Genomic DNA, 27,738 nt, shown 5'->3' with positions numbered 1-27,738 from the left:
TCATTTGAGATGTTTGGGCTAGATGAGTGACATTCTGTTTTGCAGGGAATCCCCATCTTCTCCTCAGGTAGGCTCTCAAGTCATCCAGGGGCTGCTGGAAGAGGCTTTTGGGATCCAATCTTGCATACCTTGTGCACATGCAACTCCCAGTGACTTCAAGGCAGGTTGGAGTCAATAGGAGGTGTGATTCCATAAAGAATGTATGATTGGGCCCTGACAAGGTACTGGCCTTTGTAACATACATGAGTAGTCTGTAGCAATGGCACAGAACAGTATCATAGTTACATAGCACCTTTCATCCAAATCTCAGAGCATTTTACAAGTGTTAATTAGTTAGCACTTCTTTTACTGATGGAGAAACTGAGGTGTAGAGGCTAAATGTTGTCCCAGGTGACAAACCAGAGTTCCTGGACTCACAATCCACTAGATTGTACCCTCTCACCTTACAATAATCTTACTGCAATGTCATGGACTTTTACTAGAGTATTTTATGGAACACTGCTCTTCCAGTGGGCCTCCACCTAGGATATGTCCACATTTTTGAGCCTTGGGTGGGAATGTGCCGGGGAGGCTGGCCCCTCTGCCACTCGTGCTGCTGGGGCCGCACTGTATTTTTAGGGTATTATTTTGGGAGAGCTGACATGGGTATAGCTCCTTGAACTGGGACTCATACCAGTGTTCCCTCTAATTTTTCCCATCCATGTGCGGAATGGATTTTGGTATGTGCACCAATATGGAGGTGATATGTGACACCTCCATATTGGTGCACATAACAAAATTCATGTGGTGGGGGTGGGGCTGAGAGGTTCAGAGTGTGGAAGGGGGCTCAGGGCTGGGGCAGAGGGTTGCAGTGTGGTGGGGCTGGGGATGAGGGGTTGTGGGGTGCAGGCTGCCCCAGGACTGCAGTGGGGAGAGATGACTCCCCCCCAGCCCTCTCTCGCCGCAGCAGCTGGGGCCGGGGGAGAAGTGCCTGTCCCTGGCGGCGGCAGCTCTGGTGGACCTGGTCTGGCCAAGGGAGAGTCTCCTCTCCCAGCAGCTCTGGTGGGCCTAGGGAAGGACTTCTTTCCCTGGCAGCTCCGGCAGGGCTGGGCCAGGCCAGGTCGAGGTAGGGGCTCCTTTCCCTCGGCCGTGGCAAGTCCAGGCAGAGCAGGTCCATGTTGGGGCCAGCGGGGAGGGGCGCCTCTCCCCACTGTGGCGAGATTCTGTGGCCTGCATTGTGCAGGAGGTTAGACTAGATGATCATAATGGTCCCTTCTGACCTTAATGTCTATGAGTCTATAAGTCCATGCTGGGGGAGAGGCATCCCTGTGTGGGGCTTAATAGGCAGCTGCGCGGCCACACAGTTTAGAGGGAACTTACACTCACCCCTCCCTGCCCTGCTCCTTCCAGCTTGAAGTGTAGACATACTTCTAGACTAGCCAGGATCACTCTTCAGGTTCCAAGAGCTGAAAAATCATTCTCACTGGACAACTTAATTGCTGTGTACTTACCCCAGGCATGAAAATCCCCATGTATACTAGGTTTCTGCCATACATTAGTGACAGGAAATGAGGATTCTTTTACTTTTTTCATAGTTCTATCAATAACTCTCTCTCTTTCTCTGTGCTTATAGAAACATGCTTTGATTGTCCAAGGACCTCGAGATGTGAAGAAAAGGGAACTGGTGTTTCTGCAGTTCCATTTAAATGAAACAGACCAGGATTTCAGTGCAATAAACTATCTTCTGTTCTCTTCTTTCCAGGAGTTCCTCAACAGGTATGCACAGGAATAAAGGGTGTGGCCTAGCAAATATACTGTAAGATGCATATTGTTATTAGTAGAATGAAAGTAGGGCTTCTTGTTTTCCACTGCTGTTTTTACTGATTTTAAGTGTGTGTTTGGGCTAGCTTGGGGCACTCTCATGCCTTGGAAAAATTGGTTTCTAGCCATGAATGTTGGTGACTGAAGAATTTTGAGCTGTGGAAATGGTTTTCATTGGCAAAAATCACCTCTGATCAATGCTGCCACCACTCATCACTTGCCTTTTGGCCATTCAGTATCTTTGGTGCAGTCTGTGCTGCTGCTATGGATGACCTGGAAGTGAAATACAGGCAGGAAATACATTTTAAAGAGTGATTATTTTTCTGTTTTTATTTCTGTTAGGGGTTTTTAAAATCAATGATTAAAAAGAATCAGTGATGTTTTATCTGAAAGCTTAAACATAGTTACTCCGGACCCTCGTGTAAGGCTCTACAAAATGATTAACCTGTTCGGGTGGGAGTTTCAAAAGCACTCAGCATCCGACAAACTCTGCTTCCATTGGAGTGAATGGTAAAACTCCCACAGTATCTCTGCACTGCGGCTGGGAGCAAGCCGGGCTTGTGCTTGTGGGGCTCACGCTGGCGCACTAAAAATAGCAGTATGGACATTGCTTTGATGATGTGGCTTGGGCTCAGAAGACCCCCTCTCCCCCCCCCAGCTTGAGAGCCTAAGCTCCAGCCTGAGCTGCAACATCTACTTAGCTATTTTTAGTGCACTAGCGTGAGACCTGCCAGGCTCTCTTCCAGTTGCAGTGTAGCCATATCCCCATTGACTGCAGTGGGAGCAGAATTAATCCAACACTGAACATTTTGAAAACCTCACCCTTTTATTGAGCCTCCCTTACCTGCGCCGGGGTGGGGGAGGGGGAGGGCACTGTTATTCAGTCTTTGCATTTAATTACAATTACTTGGTTCTGCTGCTCTCTCTGGCCCTGACCCAAAGCCCACTGAAGTCAATGGGAGTCTGCCTTTCTATTGATTTCAATAGGCTTTAAATCAGGTCCTACATTGGGAAAACAGTAATATTCACACACGTGGTACGAGAAAAGAGAGCAGTGCCAGAAAAAACACACACCACAGCATAGTTCATATGGATTATGGGGACAGAAAGTCCTCCGAGGCGGGGAGGGGAGAATAATATTTTTAGTATTATCATCCTCAACATTTGTATTTCTGTAGCATCTAGAGGCCTCAGACAGGTTGGGGCCTGATTGGACAGCAGCCAGCACAAACATAGAACAGATGCTTCAACAGGCTTAAATTGCAGGTGCTTTTTGGTAACAAATAATTGATTTTTCTGAAAAATTTTCCACAAAGCATTTTTCAATGGTTAAGGGAAAACATTGGCTTTCATAATAAGTACTGATCTTCTGTAATCTTACTCAGTGCTAGAACATCCCAGAAAGTATCAATGTCCAGGTATTTCAAATGTACTATTGCTATTTCAGTAGAAGAAAACAGTTCTGTAGCTTAGTATGAATCATATATTTTACAATCTGCTTTCTTTTTCTAGTTTTTATGTACTATATGTTGCTGACGGGTAGCCGTGTTAGTCTGTATCCACAAAAACAACGAGGAATCCAGTAGCACCTTAAAGATGCATCTGAAGAAGTGGGTTTTTTTACCTACGAAAGCTTATGCCCAAATAAGTCTGTTAGTCTTTAAGGTGCCACCGGACTCCTCGTTGTTTCTACCATATAGAGTCAGCCAGCCAGTCAGTCTCTTGCTGACAGCGTACAAAGTCTGAATACTGGCACGTCCAGATGCCTGCCCCTTTTGTGCCATATTCAAGCTCTGCAAGGGTCGGTATGTGTCCAAGTGAGTAGGTTGGAACTGCTTAAAAATGAACATTACAAAGAGCCCCAGTGCACTGCAGGATTTAAGCACTGTTTACGTAATGGCACAGTATGTCAGACAGCTTAGAGGCACAGTAGCTGGGAATTGTGTTTGAGGGAACCCTGGCCCCCGGGCTTGCCATAATTAAGCAGATCAGAGATGACATAATTGCTGAACCAATGGGAAAGGGGCAAGTTGCGCCACACCTAAAGAAGCTGCCTGCTGACCCACCTGGCCCTCAGCACTGGAAGGCACCAGAGCTGCAAAGGTAGAGAAATCGAATGGTTTAAATTGGATCCACATGTAATTGGGTTGATGCAGTGACAGAGCTCATAGGGGGTGAATGCCCCCTCTGCAGCCTTCGGGTGTATGGGGGGCCTTTTCACATGCGGCTGGTGAGCAAGCCTGCACTGTGCTCCCTTGGCAGCGGTGGCTCCTGTCCTGTGGGGCTGGTTCCAGCTCCCTACTCCAACGGTTGCAACATGGTGCAGGGGGTTGTGTGGCCACTCACTCAAATTTGGTCCGGTCACCCCTCCATCATGATGGGGAGTGGCTGAGCCAAACCTGGATGGCACTGTGATCCCATGCACCATCGTGCCATGGATGGAGTGGAGAGCCAGGCCCAGCCCCACACGACAGGAGCCGTCACTGCCGGGTGACTGTGGAGTGGGCTCGCTTCACTCTCCATCTTACCACCAATGACCCATTGTGCCTCCCCTGCCCCTGGTTGCAGAATGTGACTCCGAAGAGACTTGTGTGTCCATTTGCAGCAGTAAGGCAAGCGGGATTTGGCATAAACTTTGAACAAACTAACACTTAGTCCTTTAGTAAACTTGGCAGTATATGATGGGTTCAGTTAGGGTGAACAGAGCCTTAACACAGTGAGTGTTCTAGCTGAGAGTCGGGGTTTAAATGAATTTTGGGTAATGATCTGCTTTGTGACTTTCAATATAAATTAAGCTTAGCATGAATCATTGACTTTATAATTTGCTTTTCTTTTTATTCTAGTTTTTCGTGTACTAGATATTGCTGCCTTGGTAACCTACAATTAGCTACAGTATTGAGAGCCTTAGAAATGAAGTGGATTGAATAATTGAAGAGTCCAAGCTTGACCATGAAATAAATCTAAAAACCTTATAGATTCATATATGCACTTGCTCTGACTTGGTCAGATTTCTAGTAGATGTCTATTTAAGCACGTATCTTGTTTAAATAATTTTCATACAATTCACTCCCCTCCGTCCAACTACTGAGCTTGCACTCTGATGCAGGAATCAGCACTGAGATATTTATAAAACATCTTTCTTTATTTGTGTCACTTTATACTGTCTTAAAACTCTAGTTATTGGCTTTTGCTCAGTGTTGTTAATAATATTCACTCACTGTAATGATAGAAGGTGATGCTAGTTCTGATAATGCATTCTTTCTCATCAGTGATATGCACAACAGTTCACATAAACTAATTCCTGTTAAAGACACTGTGCAATATGATGGCTGATGGGTTGTATCCTATATAGTTCCTGCATTCCTATGCCAGGGCTGCATTTAGCTTTTGTGTTGCTTTGGAGAATAACTGACTGGCTGCTGTGAAATGTTCTCTGCTCTTAGGAGCTCTTGTCATCTATGGACATGATCCAAAGCCCATTGAAGACAGTGGAAAGACTCCTATTGACTTTGGTGGGCTTGGATGATTGCCTTTGGGCAGAAGTTCCATGCAGTGTCAGTCTTTATTATATATTATGTATCTGTGCTTAATATTCTACAGCGAACGACATCAGTGAAGGCTGCCGCGGGCCTCTGTTGTGTCTGGAGATTTGTATCCCAAGTCTTGTGGTTAACCAAGCGTAGAGACCTGTGCTGGGCCTGACTGTCTCTAGCTGAATTTAACCAGATGTCAGAATCACAGATTTACTCACTGCTTGCTGTGCTCTTTATGCCTTTGTAGAATGTAGGCTGTTTCTGGAGCCGGAGTAGTTGTTGGTTCTGCCATTTGTGTGTGTGTGCGCGTGTGTGCAGTTTTTAAGGTTGCTGCTGTACGTGCCAATATTAATTGTAGTGAGGAAAATTAAGGAAACGTTTGTTTATAAAAAGTGAAGCTAGAGAAAAGAGTTTTTCTTTCCTTTAACATCTGGGTTAGAAGGAAGGAAAACGTAACTTCACAGAAAATCTAGAAGGTAGGTATCATCTTAGCAAATCTAAAATAAAATGATTTCCCTATCTCTGTAGTGTTGCAAGATGAACAGCAGAATTAAATCATAACTGCCCACTTGGGAATGGAGCCTGTGCTATTCAATGATCTAATTAGAATTCACCACTAGTCCCTAGTGCCTGGATTGCCACGCACAGAGTTGTACAGATTAGTGAATTAAAACACAAAAGGAACAGAACTTCTAAAAATATGGCATTCCCATGTAATTGACTCGATTGTACCTTGTGGCTTGCTGACTTTAAAAGAGACTCTTACACTAGAGCAATAATGAAAGGAATCAACAGAAATTTGGTTCAATATATTGGCATTTTTGGGCCAGGATCTCGTATCAGGATTTGCTAGTCCAGACCCCGGTGCTCCGCTGAATCCCTTTGACTTCAGTGGGACTCAGTAGGGCTCCAAGTTAGACAATCCTAATGCAAGATCAATGCCTTAGTCATGAAATATTTTAGGCAGTATCCCATGTGTCTAGTATTTGTGGTCAAAGGTTAGTCAGCGTCCATCTAGACAAACCCATAATAAGCAGGTATATTATCACGGGAGGTTATGGCTGGCACTCCAGCCATAACACTGGCGATCGGGAGAGCAATTTTCTGTGCCTCTGGCCCTGGGCAAGCCACAACCTTTTTGTGCTGCAGTTTCCTCATCTGTAAAATTGTAACAATAATTTACTTTACACAGGAGAGGTTCAGTTAATATTTTTAAAGTGCTTTGAGAGCTCAGCTGCAGGGTGCGCTAGGAATTGTATTATAGAGCACTTGCAGCAAGTTCAAGGTTTCAAAGCTGTAATATGTAGAAAAGTTTAATTGGCAAAAACTGAAGCCAGTGCTTAAAGTGTGGGAAATAACGCTTCTCACCAGCGGGGTGGGGGTGCTGAGGGGCACACATTTTTCGTATTGTCTGATTGGCTGCTTTTCCCATTTACCTGTCTCCTGGGGAAGAGCGTCCAGTCAGGGCTGCTGCAAGAGGCAGACAGAGCTCTCTCCCACTTCCCTCCAGAACGGACACCATTCGCACAGGAGCAGGACCAGAAAGAGCTCAGCTCAGAGCAGCTCAGCTCCCTCTTTCCCCCTCCTATGAGCAACAGGGGTGGGTTGGTTCCTCTGCCCTTTCCCCAGTAGCACTCAGCCAAGAGATGGTGAAGAGCCCCAGAACTGCTTCTCCAGCCTGGAATGGGGAAAAAGGACCCAACTGCAGGGCTTCCCCCCTCCACACACACAGCCTGGGAGAATGTGATAAAGAAATCCAGAAGCCGTAGGAGAAGCAGAGGTGCTGGCAGAATTAATTTGGGGGGTGGGATGGGCAGATGTGGAGATGTCAGACACCCCCCCCATACTTTTCTATCCACTTCAACCACTGACTGAAGCAATGACAGAGCGGACTTTTCAGCAGCTGTACTGTAGGAGAGTCAAAAGGAAATTAGTCAGTTTAAATTCTGTATTTAAAATACAACAATTTTACCTACCTCACTAAGTACAGGTTAAAAGTGAATTGAAAACCCTAATTTTCTCTTCATTGTTATGTAATTGGGAGCAACCCCCCGCCCCTCCCCCAAAAAAAGCTTGGTCTGGTTTTTTTAGTCAGTTTCATTTTCTGATTCTAATATTCTAGTACAGTGCTACAATGGTCTAGATTGGAGATGCAGACAGGAGCATAGATAAATGCTTTCTCATTGCTACTCCCAAATTCATTGAATTGAACATTTTAAAAGCCCACAAGTGCTACATTTTGGGCCTAACTGATCAATCAATGTCCCTTCATTATGAAAAGTTAGGGCTGTAGCATGCAGATTGGTTTCATAACTTACTGCCTAGATTTTCCACTTCCTTGTATGATTTGGCGTGGAAAGTTCTTCCAGGACATTGTAGGTTAGTCATTCCTCAGGCTTGTGATGGGCCTGTTTGGTTGGTAAACTTCTAATTATACATTTTCCGCTGCAAAGTGATAAAGCGTTGGACTGTTCTGGATTTGTCCCCATGAGCTATGACTGTACTGCTCATTACTGTCTCTTACAGCTAACGGAAAATGAGCCATTGTGAGACCCAGTCTCCCTTGAATCATGTTTTGTTTCACTTGCTTTTGCTTTTTGTTTGATGTTTTGCCCATTTCCTTTTTGTGTGGGTTTCTCGTATCCGAAGCTTGGTCCTTTTCTTTGAGTGCCTTAACAAACAGCTGATCTCAATGTTCCTAGAGCCACTAAATGCCCTGGGATTTGATCTGCCAAGGTGGAGGAGAAGATAATCTAATGCTTTTCCTTTGAGCACTGTTTTCTTTGCCCCTAGTTCTGCTTCTTTCATGTATGTAGTGAAACTTGAACGTGGGTTTCTCTTGAACATTTGAGCTTATAACATATCGCCTCACCTGCCTGGCAGGGGTGTCGCTTTTGGATGGGGCATCCAGGGCCGGCTTTAGGCATCGCGGAGCCCGATTCGAAGGAGCTGCTGCCGAAGTCCCGCTGCTGTCTTCAGTGGCAGCTCAATCACAGCCGCGGAGGAAGGACCCTCTGTCGAAATGCCACCGAAGACAGCGGCAATGATTGAGCTGCTGCCGCCGACAGTGCCAGGACTTTGGCGGCAGCTCAATTGGCTGCCGGTGCCTTCGGCGGCATTTCAGCGGAGGGACCTTCCTCCGCGGCAGCGATTGAGCTGCCACTGAAGACAGTGGCAGGACTTCGGCGGCAGCTCCTTCGGGACGTTGTGGGGCCCGATTCTGGGGAATTGGCTGAATCACCCTAAAGCCGGCCCTGGGGACACCCCCTTCCATGCATATTCATGTTAAGCCAAAGAAGGGCTGATCAGACACCACAGCTCTTTACCTTTTTGACCAGAGGTTGGGTGGAAAACAGATGCTACATGCAGAAGAATTAGGCCTTTTTCCCATTCACTCTCAAACAGGTACCAGCAGTTTAAAAAAAGTCAAGCCCATAGTACTACAAAGTAATCTATTTTGCTACTACGAGTCACTGCAGTTAGGTGGTAGTGCCTTCATTTGGGAACAATCAGGTTATGAAAACAACTATTATTGCAAAATGGGAGTTTCATTTTAAAATCAGGCCTTCAGTATATATTCCAGGAACAAACAGAATGTGAGTTTCACAAGTTAAGGTAACTAAGTGACAACACCATACTTACCCTATCACATCACCAACAAAAGCCAAGAACTTAAAAGCAAGGAAATGAGATGTTAAAGACAACAATGTACAGGCATAAAACACATTCTTATCAAGTACACAGAATGCACTGCAAACATATGAGAGGAACCTCGCTGCACGTACAGAACCTAGCCTGAGTAGGGGGACTCTGATTCTGACTGAGGTGTCTAGGGGCTGCTGTAATATAGGCTAATAATTGAGTGGAGACTTGATTGCTGGGCATCCTGGAGGTATTTTACCAAGAAGGATTGACAAGCAATGTCATTCAGAGAGGAAGGCTGGTCTACTGGTTAGGGCCATAGCTGGGACGTGGGGGACCTGGCTTCAAGTCCTAGCTTCACCCAGAATTTCTTCTGTGACTTTGGGACATCATGTAATCTGTGCCTCAGTTCCCAGTCTGAACATTGGGGATAATAGCACTTCCCTACCTCACAGGAGTGTTGTGAGGGGAAAATACATTGCAGATTGGATCAAAACAGGTGTGTAATACAGATAAAAAAATTAAAATCCTAGCACAAGTTATGTTTTAGGAGCACTGTATCTGGAGTCCAAACAAGCAAATCCCAGTTAAAAGTAACTCCGAGGCATTTTAAAATACCTTCAGTTTTGCAATTTGAGCATCCTGAAGTAGTAACATATTTTGGTGCAAATTAGTTCAGAGAAGTAACACTATTCCTTGCCCCTCCAGTCCAGATAAAACAGAATTCATGAAAGACTGTGAAAGCTCATACTCCAGCTGGAAGTTCTCTGGTGGTTTTCGAACCTGGGTCAAAATGTCCTTGGTGAAAACAAAAGAAGAAGATGGGCGTGAGACTGTGGAGTTCAAACAGGAGGTAGGTAGTCCTCGGTAAGGGTTTTCTGAATGTGGCAGACCTTAGCTGATTATCATTCTGTAGTTGCTGCGAGAACCATTCAATACATACGGTGCAGCAATCGTAACCTTGTCTAGTAGAGCTGCTCCTCAGAGCAAAAGGCAGTATGGCTTTGAAGAAGCTTGCTGTGAGACATAGTGACATATGACCGACTTTCATGTTTCATTGGTCCCTTATTCCAGCTCATCAGCAAGCAGTTTCAAAGTCGATTTCCCACATTCCATAAAAAAATAACACAGCAGAGAGTTTATATTGCCCTTATGGCTTTACTGATGTGGCCTGTAAAAACCTGACTGGACAGAGAAGCCAGGAAGCTGATTGTCCTTGTTTATGTTACACTGGTGAGACTAGACCTAGAATATCAGAGTAAGGAGCTGGTGCGATTGACTTGTTAGAAAATACTAATAAACATTAGTTTAAGGCTGGGACTTTCAAAAGGAGCCTAAGCTACAACGAGCACCTACAGATATTTTCAAGAATGAGAGGAATTGTCTAGGTTTGTCCTAGGGATGGAAGTCAGAGTAAAGGGAAAGGAAAATTGAGGCTGAATTTTAAGAAACAGTTCTTAAAAGATCATAAACTGTAGAATAGATGAAGGAAATTAAGGAAGCTTGGGTCTTTTAGAAGTAGAATAGACAGTGCACTTCAGAAAACATGGAAGTGAACACCAGTTCAATGGTGGAAGATGACTACCCATGTAGTCATTTTCATCTCTACCTATGGAATGGTTTTACCCTGAATTTCTCCCAGCACTAAGACACTGAAGGGGCAGAGTAATAAAGAGATGGTCTACACTAGATAATTAGGTTGGTTTAACGACATCCCTCAGGGGTGTGAAAAACTCACACTTGTTAAACTGACCTAAGTCCCCTGGAGACAGCGCTAGGTCCATGGAGGATTGGTCTGCTGATGTAGTTACCACGTCTTGGGGAGGTGGATTACCTATGCCGATGAGAGAACCCCTCCCGTCTGTGTAGGTAGTTCCAATGCTGAAGCGCTACAGCAGCGCTGGCTGTGCTGCTGTAACATTTTAAATGTAGACAAGCCCTAACTTGTCTCACTCCCTGTGTTGTTTGGAAGGAGGCATCTGCAAAATCAATAGAACTGCAACTGCCTTGTATGAAACAATTGATTTGGAGAAAGGCAGCTGTGACTAGTACGTGAAACATTTCTTTGCTAAGAGCAGCAGAATATATCCATCTGTTTTTTAGAAAAGCATGTGTTTGTTAACCTGTCGCACAGTTGGAAAGAGAAATGCTCATTATAACATGCTGTTTTGCTCTTTGAAGGGCATGTCTTCCAGTTCTCACCTGTAGCTCCCTAGGTGCAGAAGCAGCATGGGGGCAATTGCAAAGCAGCGATGTCAGGAGGTGCCCCGTAGGGTATTCCTAGGGGAGAGGAATTCTGAAATGATACAGTCAGAATATAGTAACAGTTAAAAAAAAATTGAGCAACAGGCGATAAAACTAGAAAAGTCATTTTAGAAAGCAATGAAATACACAGAAGCAAATCAGGGGTTCATAGGGATAGATGGTGTGGGTATTGATAACTAAACTGAGCTTCCAAGAGAGATCCTTATATTGGAGGATGAGTTAAGTTTATTTTTCTTAAGAATCTGGCTATGAGGTAATGAGAAACAAGACTCTTCCTGTCCTTATTGAGATTTAAAACAGTTGAGATGGGTGCAAATTAGACCTTGCTACAATTTATATTGAGATTCTAGAGAAATCCTGGTATTGAATAAATCAAATGTGATCTATTCAGCCAGTAATGGTATTTGTCCTTGATTGAAGATGCTTCTGGATACATTGGTGTGCTTACTAACAATAGTGCCTGAACTCAGGGTGGTTTGATTTAAATCAAGATCTGCCATGAAGCTCTTTTTGCCTGGTAAATCTCCAGAATCTGGTCTTGCAGCATCTTGAATTTCTGCAAGAGAACAAGAAAGCCTTTTGGAGGTGGAGTCAACTTTTGATCTTTAATGATCATCCTCTGAGCTGGGATCAAGGCATTCTTTTCCTGTTTGAAACCATGTTCCTTGGAGGGATAGCAAACCCTTGAGGTGGTTTCCACTGATTCCTGGAATGAGCTTTTTATTAAAATGTCATCTAAATAAGGAGATTATGCCACTATTCTGAGGGCTGCCATTACATTTATATATTCTTCTATATAGCTTCTTATACTGCCCTTATTACTGTAGTATGAGTGTCTAATAATGCATTGAGATGTGATTAACTTCTGTCCCCTGTGACTTGTACTGCTCACGCAGTGGAGAATGTAGCATTTCAGTTTGGTAATGTTATTTTTATATACATGCTGCTATGGTGTTAAAAAAGGCAAGGAGAGTGCTTGGAAGGTGAGGTCTGTGACGGGGGAGTTAATTCCAGCATCAGACTAGCCTCTGAGACCGTTCTCTCTCTTGCATAGGCAGGATTTACCCTTGTGCCCAAAAATGTCATTGTGCCTGAGCAGTGGAGTTGTGGACCACACTCGGCATGGTGGAGCTTTAAGACAAACTTTTAGATATCCTTGAGCCAGGCCATGGATTGAGTTCTTGATTCAGTATTGTATGGGAAGATAGCGTAAGGAACAAAGGACAGGTCTGATGTGCTCATGGTAGCCATGTTGTGAGATGGGCTGATGTCTCCATGCCCAGGTATAGTGCATTGCTGTAGTCCCCGAAGGAGTGTATAGCTAAGGCTAGGTCAGCTGGCATGATGGGGTGGAGTCTCTTAACCAGCTGCAGAGTATAAAACATTACTTGTGGATGCTGCTCTGTGAGAGTTTAGCTTCAGCAAGGAACCCAAGAGCATGCTGAAACTACAGACTAAATTGACTAATTGTGGGCATGTACCTTCAATCAAAGACAGCTGCAAACTCCTCCAAGAACTTTCCTCTGCGCAGTAGTTTAGCCTCTATCTTGCTCAGGTTCAACCAGATGTTCTATCAGTTGATCTGATCCAAGCATGGGGTGGCAATAGTATAGTCAGACATGGTGAAGGATATATAGAGATATCTCATCTGCATAGTGTTAGCACTTACAGGTTTTATTTTTTGAAGTCATCCTTTGAGACACTTGAGCTTATGAAGTGCACCAATTGGCAATGAAATCTCCAATAGGAAAACCTGTGTGTCTGTGAGAGTAAGAATCCTTCTAGTCCAAAGATGTCATGTAGTCTCTGACCACCTGTGTTAGCAGAACTCTAGCCACTACTATTCATACAAATACATAGTAGGATTTTTAAGCTCACAAGCATGTGCTTTGAAATGTTTCAAATTCTTGTTTATAAAGATGTTGGAATGTGCATAAGTTAAATAGCTGAGCCATAACTACCCTTGCCCTAGTTTGATGGTAAAAGAAAAATCACCTGCTTTCTGACTTTATCCTTATTTGTAGGATTGGACAAAGAAGTATATTTAGCCTTTCAGGGAGTCAAATGTTAATTTAGAAAACTGCATGCCAGACCAATTTAGCCAGATAATAGGGCAAATAACAGTTAGTTTTTGGAACTAGTCCCATCTTCTTTCGGTCTCTCTTTCCTTTCTTCCATATCCTTGACTTAGATTTCTACTGTACTACTCCTTTCCTGTCATACAAATTTCTTGAATGACAGTAGCTGAATTGGAAGTACACTTCTGTAATTGGACAGGAGATTGTAGTAGACTGGAAGGAGTAGTTTTTGTATATTGAAGTGTTCTCCTGTAGGAGAACACTTCAACCTCCCAGGCCACACAATAGCAGATCTTAAGGTGGCCATCCTGCAGCAAAAAAACTTCAGGACCAGACTTGAAAGAGAAACTGCTGAGCTCCAGTTCATCTGCAAATTTGACACCATCAGCTCAGGATTAAACAAAGACTGTGAATGGCTTGCCAATTACAGAACCAGTTTCTCCTCCCTTGGTTTTCACACCTCAACTGCTAGAACAGGGCCTCATCCTCCCTGATTGAACTAACCTCGTTATCTCTAGCTTGCTTCTTGCTTGCATATTGCTTGCATATTTAAACCTGCCCCTTGAAATTTCCACCACTTGCATCCGAAGAAGTGGGTATTCACCCACGAAAGCTCATGCTGCAAAACGTCTGTTAGTCTATAAGGTGCCACAGGATTCTTTGTTGCTTTTACATTGTTATTGCCCCTAGTTGCTGGGAGAGTGGCATAAATTGCATAAGCGTCAAGGAGTTTTCTAAACATCAGTGTCTCATCATCAGCGAAATTCAGGTTCCCTCAAACCACCTCTTTCAGCAGGCCAGAGCAGCTATTCTGTGGTTTGGTATTGCATATTCTACATGTTATGTCAACAGAAGCTTGCAGGTTGCAACAGACCTGTTGCCATCAGTCAGTACTTGGTTCAGGAAAAGTAGGTCACCTTGTCCACATTAGCTGTTGGGGGCCCATACTGGGAAGTGACAAAATTATAATTGAGCTTTTTTGGCCTGGCATTGAGCACTTGACTAAGCATGGCTCTTCCCCCATTAAAATTGTAGTCAATTCTGTAGGTGAGATTAAAGATAAATCTACTTCAATATTTATTCATAGTAAGTTTACATCCCACTTTTCAATGTACCAATATAGATCTAGTCCTTCAGTTAAACCGAAATTGCACACAGTTTGGGAGAATCAGGACATGCAGATAAGTCTGGTTTGCCTTTACCCTTAGTCATTTTCAAAGCTAAAGTATGGTTGCGTTTAATGAGAATGTTTCTTGACCCTTTTGGAACAAACTTAATCTTTGAGTGTCCAGGTACCCCAATAAGAAAGGCTAAGTAGCCACATTTTTTTTAAGGTAAGTAGAAAAGAAGAGGTAGATTAGGTTAACAGCTATAGGAACTGTACCTTTCTACTCATACAATACCTAACAGTTAAACCAGACCAATACACGCTTCGTCATTTAAAAGCCCCATTTTAAAATCAACCTTGTCTGGTAACTCTTCCCTCATTCCTCATTTAGTGTAATAACTTTCTCTTCCATCAAACCTGCTAACTGCCTTTTTCCCCCCTCCAGACTAGTGTGGTTAACTACATTGACCAGAGGCATAAGCCAGCAAGTGACCAGTTGTTTTTTGTGGTATTTGAATGGAAAGATCCTTTTATACAAAAAGTTCAAGATGTAAGTACATTTTAGTCACTCCTCAGCCTCTTGCATGATTTAATTTTAAAACTAAGTAGAAATTCAGCATACAGTGCTCAGAAAAGTTGGAGGAAGGCTGATGTCACTTAGGAGTGATTGGGTTGCAATTCTCAGAGTTCTCAAACTAATCCTAAATATTGCTGAGCTCAAGACCATCTTCTGCCTCTTTGACCTTGTAATTTGCATAATAATGACACTATGGCTGTGCATGCACACAGCTTAGGACAAAACTGAAATTTTGTTTGAGAATAGATCTCTCCTGAGATCAGTGTTTTCTTCCTGGCTAGAGGATAAAACACCAAATCAGAAGATGCTTTTGGAGACAAGGAGCTAATACTGTATAAAATGTATAAGGCAAAACACAATTCAATTTGAAATGGAATTTAACAAACATTGAACAGCTGTAACATAAGTTGAGTTGAGACAAAGTTATAGTTTCTCTTTCACTCCTTTGCAGATTGTCACTGCCAATCCTTGGAACATGATTGCTCTACTATGTGGTATTTTCTTAGCTCTGTTTAAAGCAGCAGACTTTGCCAAACTAAGTGTTAAGTGGATGATCAAAATCCGCAAGAGGCACCTGAAGAGGAGAAGTCAAGCAATGAACCACATAAGCTGAGGACTAAACCACCTTTAGAACATTTTTAGTACACTGGATAAAATTTCAACCAACAATGCAGCAGTTACATAAACTAAAGAGAGTTGTGTGTTTAAGGAGAACTACTTACCTTTGCTGGAGTGACAGCATAAAGGAACTGACACACACCTTAAGAGGCTAACTCTGAAGAATAAGACTACTAAACACATGTCTTTTTAAAAATGTAAGTTATGAACATCTTTACCAAGCTTGTGTCAATTTATTGGGGGTGGAATGGAATTCATAAAGTAATGTTCAAAATGTCAGCTTAGAACAGAATACAGACATGTCTGTATTTATTTGGCGTCTAGACAGTAGTTTAAGCTTTTCTCCATGAGCTAAATGGACTGCCCCTGCTACCATAAGAGTGCCCTGAACCAGTAAAATGACTTGTCATCCTCAGTCTGATCTTCCCAGTCATAGTTATTATCTATGAACAGTAAGGAGCAAAGCACTTACAAGATCAATGTAAAAATGGGTCAAAAGGTTTAATCTCTTAAATCTCCAACCTATTACCTAGAACATAGAATACCTGGGATTTTTATCAAACATTTCACATTTGGTTAAAATGCACCGACTGTGTATTAAAGCTACTTTAAAAGCAAGTTATGTATGTGTAAGCCATATGGAATATATCATGGATCACTGCCAGTTACTACTTCTTAAACAAAGCCTCTTGCCTTAATACTTCATCTGTAGGATGATTCTTCCATAAACCAGATTCACAAATACTTATGTACAACTTGTGTTGAAGTGAATGAGAGCAGAATTTGACCATTCTAGTAGCTAACACACAAGCAAAGCTGTGGAGTTCTGTCCCAAAGAAGGTTGGGGACAGCACAAAAGGTCTGTAGAACTCAAGCTGGTGAATTTCTGAACCTCAATTACATGGAACCTAATTGCTGGGAATAATAATTTAGGAATGAAAAAAGGAAATTGAGCCTATAATGGCCTAGGACAGTATAATACTTAAAGTCCATTTATTAAGCGTTCTACTTTGAGAGGTATAATGTTTTCTGTTGTACTTAGGGTACGTCTACACTACCCACCGGATCGGCAGGTAGTGATTTGATCTATTGGGGATCGATTTATCGCATCTAGTGTAGACATGATAAAATCGATCCCCGATCACTCCACCGTCAACTCTAGAACTCCACCATGGCAAGAGGCGGAAGCAGAGTCGACGGGGGAGTGGCAGCGGTCGACTCGCCGCTGTCCTCACGGCCAGGTAAATCGACCTAAGATATGCTGACTTCAGCTATGCTATTTATGTAGCTGAAGTTGCATATCTTAGGTTGACTTCCCCTCCAGTATAGACCTAGCCTTAGAGCTTTAAAAAAAAAAAAATCACACTTTATACTGCTTAAGTCTACCCTGACCTCATATATACACTTTATTTTTCTCCATAAAACCCAATCCCCATGCATTTCTGTCTCCTAGAACCCATACTGAGTTCTTGCCGGTACCTTACCTCTGGAATTCATTTGAGGGGATATAAAAGAATTGTCATAAAACCAAAACATGTATCTGACTCCAAAAATATACTAACAAGTCAGGAAGAATATCAAATGCAGGTTATTTAGAATGATCAAATGCTGAAAAGGTACAAAGCTTTTCTTGCTAAAACTTAGGACTGAATTCAGCTCCCACTTGTGCCCCATGCAATTCCATTACTCTAATGTTCCAGGAGGCAGAACAAACTGGGAGTCTTGCCCAAATGGGCAAAATCAAGCCAATTCCCTGTGACTAACAGTTCTAGGGTACCTTCTAAGCAGCAAGAACAGATCTGCAATTGTAACACTACTTTTCCTCTAACTAGAAGGGAGGAAGGAGATCAATAGAGCCCTGCAAATCTGCAGATATCCACGGACCATGTTTGCAGATGGGATATAGATACAAATTTTGTTTCCGTGCAGGGCTCTGATTATCAGTACCAAGTGATCCAGCTGGTTAGTATATGCATTTAAGCTGGAAATCCTGGCCCCAGTAAAATCAGTTGTCAAGATTTCACCCCATTTCTTTTGGAACAATTGCATAGGGATAGAAACCAGTTTTCTTTCTACTCAAGAGTTGTACTACAGCAAAATCTGAAATTTAAATATTCAGGTAGTTCTATTTTTGTGAAATAGAAGTGAACTAACAAAAGAATCTCTGCAGGTGACATCTAGACATAACTAAACACCTGAGTATTTCTTTAAAAGGAATCAGTTTTGGAGGGGAAAAATCCCTCATTATTTCTGTATTGAAAAATAAGCCCTTTGTAATGCAAGGGAGATGCACAGGAAAGTAGAGCCCCTCCATGTGTTGGTTTCAAGACTTCCCTCCAAATTCTACTAACACCGTGTATAGCTCTGTTAGCATTCATTTGTTGAAATGTTTGGGATGCATGTCTTCTACCGTAGCCTAGTTTGCCAGATGAGCTATCTTTTAGTGTTTGAACATATTCTTATGGCTTTAACTAGCTAGATTGATTGTGGTTTCCGGAGTCCTGAAGTATCTCAGACAAGAATTTCTTCTATGAGGTCTCAAATGTAACATTTCACTGCAAAACACTGAGTAGCACAGAATCAGCTGCAATGAAAAAGGAACCAATGCTGATATGAAATTGCCACTGTTTAGGTAGTAAGAGCATAAAATAGGGACCTATCATGCAAACCTTACTTTTATGTAACAAATCTTATACTTGAAGCCAATCCCATTCCCCCCTTCAGATGACTAAAAGACTCTCCAATACATAATGAAAAGAAATTATGCATTATATTTGCTCTAAATATAAACTTTCTATAAAAAAACATGTACTTACATTTCTTGAAGGTCACTTTGTCCTCCAAAGACATATCTGAACAACTACAGTATATTTGTGTCTCCTATTTTTGCAAGTCTACCATTACGTTTCTTTGAATCAAGAATCAATAGAGCATTTGCTCTGTAAACATGTTGTCCATTTTGTTTTAAGATTTGTTGTGGTGTATACTGCTTAAGAGACTAAGGCAGTGTCTACACTGCCATTTTACAGCGCTGCAACTGTCTCACTCAGGGGCGTGACAACACCCCCTCTCCCCTGAGTGCTGCAAGTTTCAGTGCTGTAAAGTGGCAGTGTAGACAGTGCACCAGCGCTGGAAGCTATGCCTCTCGTGGGGGTGGGTTTTTTAAAAACTGCTGCCACAACTACACAGCCACGGCAGCGCTTTAATGTTGCTAGTGAAGACATACCCCTAAGTCAGAACTACATTGCTATGCTCTGCCTCAGTGTAGTCCTGGTTCCCAAGGAAAACACTACTCACACATTTTTGAACTTCAAGTCCACCAAATCAGCAGTCATTCTAAGGGAACCCAGACAGTGCACAAGCGCTTATCCAGGACCAGGCTGTTCAAGGAAAACATTCTTTGGTAGATCCCGCATCCCACTGAGTCCTTCCCCATGCAATTAGAGGCCAGGGTCATGTCAGTCAGTTTTAGATATCTTGAAGCTGCTGCACAGGCCCATTTCCTTTCTGAAATACAACAATCCAAGACAAAGAAAGGAGTTAGGAAAAAGTGTTTCTCTACAGAAAAGCAGCACACCTAATTCAAATATTGTACAGACTTGCCCACTGAAGCCTGCATGCACCTTTTTCTTTAAACTGGAACTTACAAGCAGCAAAGAAATCTTTTTAGAACTAATCAAGGAAAACAAGTCATTATCTTCTCTAAATAGCAAGCAGTTCTCACACCTAAGCAGATACATAAATGAGGCCAATACTTTTAGGAATGTATCACCTACTGGTGAGGTAGTTCAACAGCTAAGAACAGGGCATTGAACCTTCAATACTTGATCAACTGCAGGGCCTGGACACAAATGATCTGTAGAAACATACCATTGGTCAACAACCTTTATGCTTTGTCAACCAAGATTTAACTCTACTCCAGAGCTGGAGTTTAGATAGCTAAGGGCACATCTTCACTGCCAACATTAGAGCACTGCCATGGCAGCGCTTTAACATGGCTTGTGTAGTCACGTCACAGTGCTGGGAGAGAGCTCTCCCAGCGCCCTAAAAAAACCCCCACCCCATGAGGGGTGTAGCTCCCAGCACTGGTGCATTGTCTATACTGGCACGTTACAGCGCTGAAACTTGCAGCACTCAAGGGTGTGTTTTTTCACACCCCTGAGTGAGAAAGTTGCAGCGCTGTAAAGTGGCAGTGTAGACAAGGCCTTAGGCTTTTCATTCAGGCTGAATATTGCACACATTTCTTCATAACTCACTTAACATAAGCCTTCTGGTCATCATGGAGAGAGACAAAAAGAAGGTGATATACAGCATTAAATACAAACATAAAGACTTTATTGAATGCTGCTCAATCCCCTAGTGAAGATTTTATTACAAAAGTTTTCACACAACTGCAGTTTAAGAGATTGGAATGGTATGTCTGATAAAAGATGTGAGCAAGACTTGATTAAGTAAAACAAACGACTTCTATAGTCAGCTTTTTCCATATTTAAGCAGCATACTGCATTTTCACTAAATAAAACAAGGCATTTGTGGTTAGTGCTCTTCACTGCCATAGAGAAACCCTGTTTGGAATGCCAGATTTTGTCTCACTCCCCAGGCCAGCAGAAGCTGAAAGTGCTGCAGAAAAAGCTCAATCAGCCTCTGAAGGAGGGAACTGCATTGTTCCACAGAGATTCCTTGGGTTGACATAAGAGCTTCATTGATGGGCTCTAAGGGAAGCTCCATCCTCAGCTGCAGGATAAGAAACAAACTTAAACAGACCCAGCAGAGAGAAGCATGGAGGGGGCATGTGAACAGCAAGGCATTCATCAAAGTGGAAGGTCAGACACAAGATATACAGTTATCTGTTCAAACTAGAGTTTTATTTTATGTTTTCATACTTCATCTTATTTGTAACTTGTGCTTTTCATAATTAAAAATTTAAACCCACTGCATAGACATCTTCACTCAGTGGAATTCTATACAACAGTATCTTTGAGATCTCTAATAATAAAGGGCGCACACAGTATCCCATCAAGTTACAGGTAAAAAGTAATGTACCTTAGTTTTATTTGAGAAAATACAGCAGAACGAGAAGCCTTTTCTAGAGTCTCAACCAAGGTTTGCAGCAATGTAAAAAGCATGTATAAAACAAAGGAAAAATGTACATAGACTACACCACCTATGTGCAACACAATCAAAAAGAAAATTCAAGTCATAAGTCTCACCACTCCCATAATTCTCACTCAATTATGAATAAAATTCATTTCTGTGAAACTTCAGAAGTGACATATCAATGATTAGACAAATTTACAATATGCTGTGGTAATGATATATCATTCAACTCTTGTATTTAAAGTCATAGATTTTTTTCCCCCATTTACATTTTGCCAGAAAAAAAGTTGGCCATTTCTACTATACTGATGAAGTTTCTGTTTTGCAATTTTTACATATTCCAAAAATGTGTACAAAAGTATGTCTATCAAGCAGAGGTCATCGTTTCTTTATTTGGCACTTGTACTGTTGTGTGCATTTAGCACGTTGTGAGTACTGTTTTGCTTTTCAACCAGAGTCTTCTTTAGCTTTAGCTCTTCTAACTTTCTCCACAACTCTTCACGTTCCAATTCCTTCTTTTTTTCTCTACAGAAAAAGTAAAAGATTAGACATGTCTAGGTTCCATATGCAATGTGCATTATAATTACTTTGATGAAACAGCATATGCTATTCTTATTTACAGACGCTCCCCGAGTTACGTAAACCCAATGTATGCAAATCCAAGCTTATGGAAAAAGTTCCGTAAGCTAGAAATAGGAGTGGTTTGGGGTTTTTTTTTTTTTTGCATAATGGTCAGAGATACATTTCTGACTTATGCAAAATGCGAGTTACGCACCGGGAATGTCTGTATTATAAATTCCAATTGGATTTTTTTTTTACCACATTTTTTACTCCTATAAGTAGTCAAGATTTTCCCCAGGCCAAATATCAAAGCTCAACTTATTGATTCTCAGTGGCAGAGTATGACATCTGTCTTTGAGAGATTATACCATCCTTTGACAAACCATATCAGTCAACTGCAAGTCTTCTATGAGCAACTAATTTCACTATAAATACTGCAGTTTTATTCACATTAATAAATTCAGTACATACTATTTTTTTTTTTAGGTGATGCATTTCTGAAACACAAACTAAGAAAATGATTACCTTTGTCTTTCTGCTTTGTATGAGCTTGTAAGTTCATCAAATAGCTTGCCATTCATTTCCATCAGTGTTTTCAGCACATTATACACCAGTGCTACAATGGTCCTAAAACAAAAGGAAAGCACTGTAAATTATTGGATATAAGATTTGTTTACTAGCATCTGTTTTAAGTGTTTGACTTCCTCTTTCTGTTCCAGCCCTACTGCATTTAGACAGTATTGTAACTAAGTTTTAAATGCAGATGATGTTTACTCTAGTCTCCTGTATGCATGAACGTGAGGATTTATTAAACATGCATTTAGTACATTTGGTTCATTGCCTTGGTTTATAAAACATTAACGCTTGAAGGCTTCACATAAACCAGCCATAGTGAATGATTTTTTAAATGTTAATGTCTCCAAGGCTGAAAAAGGCTGGAATCTGATTAAGGTAACAGTCATAGTGTTTTAATAGAATAAATTACATTAAAAAGTAAAATGGGTAACACAATACTAATGTCCCTAAAGAGAAAGGTGGCAGAGATAAAATCCTCAAGCTATAGACTAATGAGCCTCAAGCAAGGGAAAGGGTTTGACACAGCTGCTTATTACACTACAGAAAATGCTTCGTGGGGAGGGGAAGTTATTTTGGGGTGATCTGTGCCACTCTCCCTGTTAGAAAATTGTTCTAATGTATAATCATGGCACCAAGACACCGGCTTCATGTCTGATTTTGTAGGTAACAACGTAAAAAACAGAGCTCAGCGATGTGGGTTTAGGCTTTTCATTTATTTTCTTGTATGTCTATCAATAATCCATTTTAGGATTATGCTCCCTCTACCAGTACCAGGGAGAGAGATGCTATTCAGATATATTAAGACCCATCTCCCTTAATTCCCCTTCAGCAAGTTTAAAGTAGGTACTACACTTGAGAGTTCACTAATAATCCTTCAAAAGAAATACAGGAACATTTTCAGGGTAGAATCAGATATACTTTAATTTATGAAACCTTCAAGGTGCATATATTACTAATTCAAGCAGCAGGGTGATCTAGTTGTTTATAACCCTTATCCTGCCCCTTTCACTTTCTCCACTAACGTTCATCTTTGCTTGTCAAGTTATGTCTCAATTTAAACTACAACCAAATAATAGTCCCAGCCCTGAAGAGCTTAGAGTGTCATATTCACTTATGACACTGTATATACTGTTAAATAATTTCAAATATTTACAAATTAGTTTCAAAGGAAATAAAAAGGTATGACAGGTTTTTTGTTTTCATCACACTATGTCTAGTTATCCTTCACCGTTAGGAAGTGCAAACGGTAAGTCTATCATACTAAACAAACAGGAAGCCAAAATTCACCTTATTTTGCTTGCTTACCCCTGACCCTCCCAAAGTACCAGAATGGAAACGTCCCAAACACAGCACCAGCAGAAACTTTAAAATCCAATTTAAATACTTAGTATGTTTACTGACTGCATCCCCACAAAAGTTTCCTCACAGCCTAAACTTTCTCCTTCAAGATCACATTAAAGCTGAGTAAGCTCTTATTTTCTGTTAGAGAAAAAATCATTTTGAAGTATATAATTCTGAAACATCTGTATCCCGGCATATCAGGGAAAGGTTTCCATTTTATCTCTATTAGCTGGATGGAAACAGAATAAAAGAAACCCTTCTGAACTTACTAGTCCTCTAAGTATACTTTAGTCATTTGACATCTAGTTTATGGAATAATTTATGAGAAAAATTGAGGCAAAATAGTGACTTCTCCTGTGACTGATGAAAAGGGGGATTCACTTCAGGTCTGAATTTTGATGCAGTCCCAAGAAACACAAAGGACACAGAACTAGTCTTCTGTCTAACACTGATAATTCGGTCTCACAGCTGATGTGCTTGCAGCTAGATATACAGTCTTAATAAACGTGGAAAGATCCATTTCATAAACTCAAATATTGGACTCAATAGCCCATATAATCCAGTTCAAAGTTTATACTGGGCATCTGTGATGATTTAAAATGTTGTTTACCCGCACAGACTTTGTATTATGTGGGTGAACTAATATACGTTCATCAACTCCTATTATACTGCTCACTTGCACCTTTGACATACCAATGCAGAAGCCCAAAAAGTAAATTAGTTTCTTCTATAAAATTAAATTTCACCTCAGTGTTAGAAAAGAGACCTATCAGTTTTGAGTAAAATGGATCCTCCAACTCACACATTATTAGAACTAGATATACTTTTGTTTCTCTTTAATACCAGAGTATGTTGAGTAGCTCCAGTTTTTACTATCTGATTGAATATTTGTAGGTGAAAACATTCTCCTTGAAGCATTAATGCTTCAATCCACTGGCTCAGATTTAGTAATTCTGTTTTTCATATTAAATCAAACTACAGCTATAACTTTTCAAGTGAGTTCTTTGTAACTCCTGCATCTCTAGCAATAAAGTTTCTGCATTTAGAAACTAACAGTTCTGTTGATTAAGCATAAGCCAGAACAGAATTCAGCTCATTCTCCTACAATTGTACAATTCTGTAGTGGCCAACAGAATAAAGATATATACATCCAACCCTCTGAGCAGCTTCCTGTGTTTATTTGGTGTCAGTTGCTTATGCTATGATTAAAATAAGGTTTTACTAGTCAACACTGAGGGGAGGGTATCACTTAAAGATGGCAGAATACTGAAAAGCCTCAAATCTGTTATTTCTAAGTCATCTAATATGTAATCTTCTCATTCTTTCATTCCAAAACTTTTCACTAACTGGGAAAAAAAAACCAATCCTTTGGTATCTTAATACTTACGTGCAATAGTGATTTTACTTTTTAAGTGAAACTTCACACAATAGGCCTCATTGTTTAACATTTAAGAGTTATATATTAATGACAGCATTCAGTCATTTCTCTCACATCCTTTTGTATAACCAGATGGTGGGCATCATTTTATATGCAAAATATCCCCCCCCCCCACCCCGCTTAGAGTTTAAAATTTTCCTTCATTACCCTGGACAACAATAAACTTATTGATGTAGATGTTGCAAGAAGCTCATGGTCCTTTCCTTGGATTTTGATGCATCAGAAGTTTCCTAATGTGCTATATGTTACTATATGTCATGTTACAAATGATACACAAAGTCAAACCTGTGTAACATCCACACCACCATCCAATTTTCTTGGACATTTTTTCATTAAATTCCAACTTTTCACCATAAGGGTACAAATCAATGAAAGATGTAGACATGAATGAAATCCAATATCTTAATTCAAATAATTGGAAAACATCTTACTCACTTCAGCTAAGTAATCATTTCTATCTGTGGTAAGTGGTAACGGGGAGAACATAAATTCCTCTAGACAAGATACCTCAAAGTATGCTTATTAATATAAAGACCATTCTCTTAGCACTTCATCTCATTTTGAAGTCAATGGGATTACTCACCTCTGTCAAGTTAAACATCTGCATAAGTGTCTGCATGATCACAGTCTAAGACGGGAACGAAGGCTAATACAATTTATTTCTGGTAATACTTTTAAAAAAACATCAGAATAAGCAATACATACGGATTCCAGTGTTCTTTGGAGATCTTGTATAAACTACCAAACATAATTGGTAGAATTTTGTTAATGTTCTCCTCAATCAGACTAAGAATGTACTCATTATTCCAGAAATACAAAGCCCTTTCTGCAACCTGAAATACACATTTCAGAATCAGAACCACAAAACATGATAGTACTAATTAATGTAGAAGTCAAATGTGCAACACTATTGAAAATACTATTTAATACCTGAAAATGGGAACTTGACACACACTTGGATATCTGCTTAAATAGAGGTTCTTCTATTTTTTTGAACTGAGTTGGTTCTATTACATCTAAGATTTCTTCAATTTCACCTAAAAACATCACCTGTTTTATAAAGAAAAGTTTGTATATTTATACATGCCATTCAGAAGGTATATAGAAAGTTTATATAATCTATCACTTAGCTAGACTGAGGATACCAACTGAATAATCAGTAAAATAGGGTACACACTGACAAGTATGCTCCAAGAAACATGGTACATTACTGCTTTTGCACATTATCACCTTGTGCCAGATTCCTTATTGCAATTTACTATTTTTCTTCTTAATTTTTGTAAGGGGGCTTACTTGTTGGTTTCAGTTACCAGAATATAACAACCATCTTTTATTGCTGCTGCTTCTTGGTTGCTGTTCAAGTTTTTAAAAAGTCATTTGATTTTAAATGATGCTTTGAAGAAAACCAGAAGAAATTTTATTTCGTCAGCTTTGGCTGCAGAGACTCATTCTTCTCCATTCTGGATTATTTTTACAAATGCTTCATTTCAGTTTTAAAATGCCAGGAGTATAACAGTATGTAGGTAACCCAGAAAATTGAAGAAAACTGATACATACAAGAGTCTTAAAGGACACTGCTTTCATATAGAATTAGGAGGTTTCTTTGACAAATGACGCCATCAAGCTCCCAACTACTTACTTTTAATGACACGGGACAGAGCCAATCAGAAAAATGGATTTCCCAAGACCATTTAAAAAGTACATTTTAAGAATTAGACATATTGTACCGACACAGGAAATTACAATGTATGACATTTTTTGTAATAAAGTAATGAACGTTTTATTTAATGCTTTAGCCATTGACAAAGACCTGGTCAAACTTTCATAGTCAGCACTCACTGCAGATGGACTGCACTCACTGTAACTACTAAAATGCTTTTTAAAAAAAGCTTTAACGTTTATTTTGAAAAATTATACTAATGCCTACCAAAGAACAGGGGACTTAACTAGAACATTCCTCTCAATTATAACACATTATCCTAGGAATCTTTAGTGATGAACATATATACGAGCATTTACTATTAGTAGTGCTGTCAGATTTAAAATAAAGTAGTAAGTTTGCACAATTTTTATAGCCAACTTCAGTGCCCTACAAAATAGAGAACCACAAAAAGAATCCTGCAAGATCCCAGAAACAGCACAACAGGTGTAAAACACTTCTGAGCCTGCAGCACTTTTTTATATCAGTTACAAGAGAATAATTCATTAAAACATAACAAGACCAACCTCTTTCTGACTGCAAGTTTTTGGCCAAAATTTGAGCAGTCCTCTGATAACCTATTATAAGAATAAAAATAAAAAATTAAATCAGAATATGTTTCCAGTATGTATTCAACTAGATTTTTAATAACATTAAAATATTAGAATCATATTAATATTATACTACTTATCCAAAACTGTAGTTCAAAGGGGACTGAACCATTTTGGGTCATCTGACATGTGTTTTGCCTTGTGTTCAGAATACTTCAACGACTTTACTCTCAACTTCACACTGCTTCAAAAAGTTTCTTGAGCATCCAAACAGCTACACTACTGCATGTAGCTAGATCTCCCTCTAAAGATCCATTCTTTGGGGAGCACTTGCCCCAGCAACTCAAGACCTGGAACCATTTAAAACGTTGCAGCTGTGGATCATGCATGCTCTCTCAGCTCCAAACAAATCTTATCAGGCTAGATAGAGGAATCCGAGCCCCAAACACCTTTGATTCCTTTCTATTATCTGAGATGCCAAAAGACCCAAACTGGAAAAGGATGACTATGTAGAGAAAATATATTCAGATAACTCTATTGGGAGTTACCGGTCTGAGATTGGTAGAGACCTTAGGAAGACTTAATTAGAAGTTACATCCTGTTTCAGATGGTTGAACACTAAATTAAAAATTGAAGGCCTACTCTCTGAAAACAAACATCTGACTTTGCCTCTTAATTGAGAAAGTAATGATGACTAAAAGAGTGTAAACAGGAGTTTCATGTGGCAATTTTACATATTTCAGAGATGGAGACATATCAGGCATGACAGATTCTGACCTCAAGGAAAGGGCCCCCCAATCTTCTGCTATGGTCAGACCAGGTTGATCAAAACATGACTGAAATGAGAGCCTGAT

At 40.7% G+C, this 27,738-nt stretch overlaps 2 protein-coding genes across 13 annotated transcripts in view; one reads left to right on the top strand and one right to left on the bottom strand.

Annotated features, from left to right (window-relative positions):
* Window positions 1–20,552, top strand: part of PACC1 (proton activated chloride channel 1) — a 46,914-nt gene extending 26,362 nt beyond the window's left edge. For all 11 annotated transcript variants that reach the window (XM_039529423.1, XM_039529430.1, XM_039529426.1 and 8 more), the window contains 4 exons: window positions 1,613–1,755; window positions 9,684–9,828; window positions 14,872–14,976; window positions 15,455–20,552. In XM_039529423.1, the coding sequence (XP_039385357.1) occupies window positions 1,613–1,755; window positions 9,684–9,828; window positions 14,872–14,976; window positions 15,455–15,616 (555 nt within the window). In that variant the 3' untranslated portion in view covers window positions 15,617–20,552. The remainder of the gene's footprint in view (window positions 1–1,612; window positions 1,756–9,683; window positions 9,829–14,871; window positions 14,977–15,454) is intronic.
* Window positions 20,470–27,738, bottom strand: part of PPP2R5A (protein phosphatase 2 regulatory subunit B'alpha) — a 96,504-nt gene continuing 89,235 nt past the window's right edge. For both annotated transcript variants that reach the window (XM_039529417.1, XM_039529418.1), the window contains 5 exons: window positions 26,861–26,911; window positions 25,565–25,684; window positions 25,340–25,467; window positions 21,805–21,906; window positions 20,470–21,243 (listed from right to left, as the gene is read on the bottom strand). In XM_039529417.1, the coding sequence (XP_039385351.1) occupies window positions 21,108–21,243; window positions 21,805–21,906; window positions 25,340–25,467; window positions 25,565–25,684; window positions 26,861–26,911 (537 nt within the window). In that variant the 3' untranslated portion in view covers window positions 20,470–21,107. The remainder of the gene's footprint in view (window positions 21,244–21,804; window positions 21,907–25,339; window positions 25,468–25,564; window positions 25,685–26,860; window positions 26,912–27,738) is intronic.

Source organism: Mauremys reevesii, linkage group 3 (genome assembly GCF_016161935.1).
Source record: "Mauremys reevesii isolate NIE-2019 linkage group 3, ASM1616193v1, whole genome shotgun sequence".
NCBI lineage: Eukaryota > Metazoa > Chordata > Testudines > Geoemydidae > Mauremys > Mauremys reevesii.
Note: the sequence above shows the minus strand (reverse complement) of the source record. Positions and strands in the feature narration are given on the sequence as shown.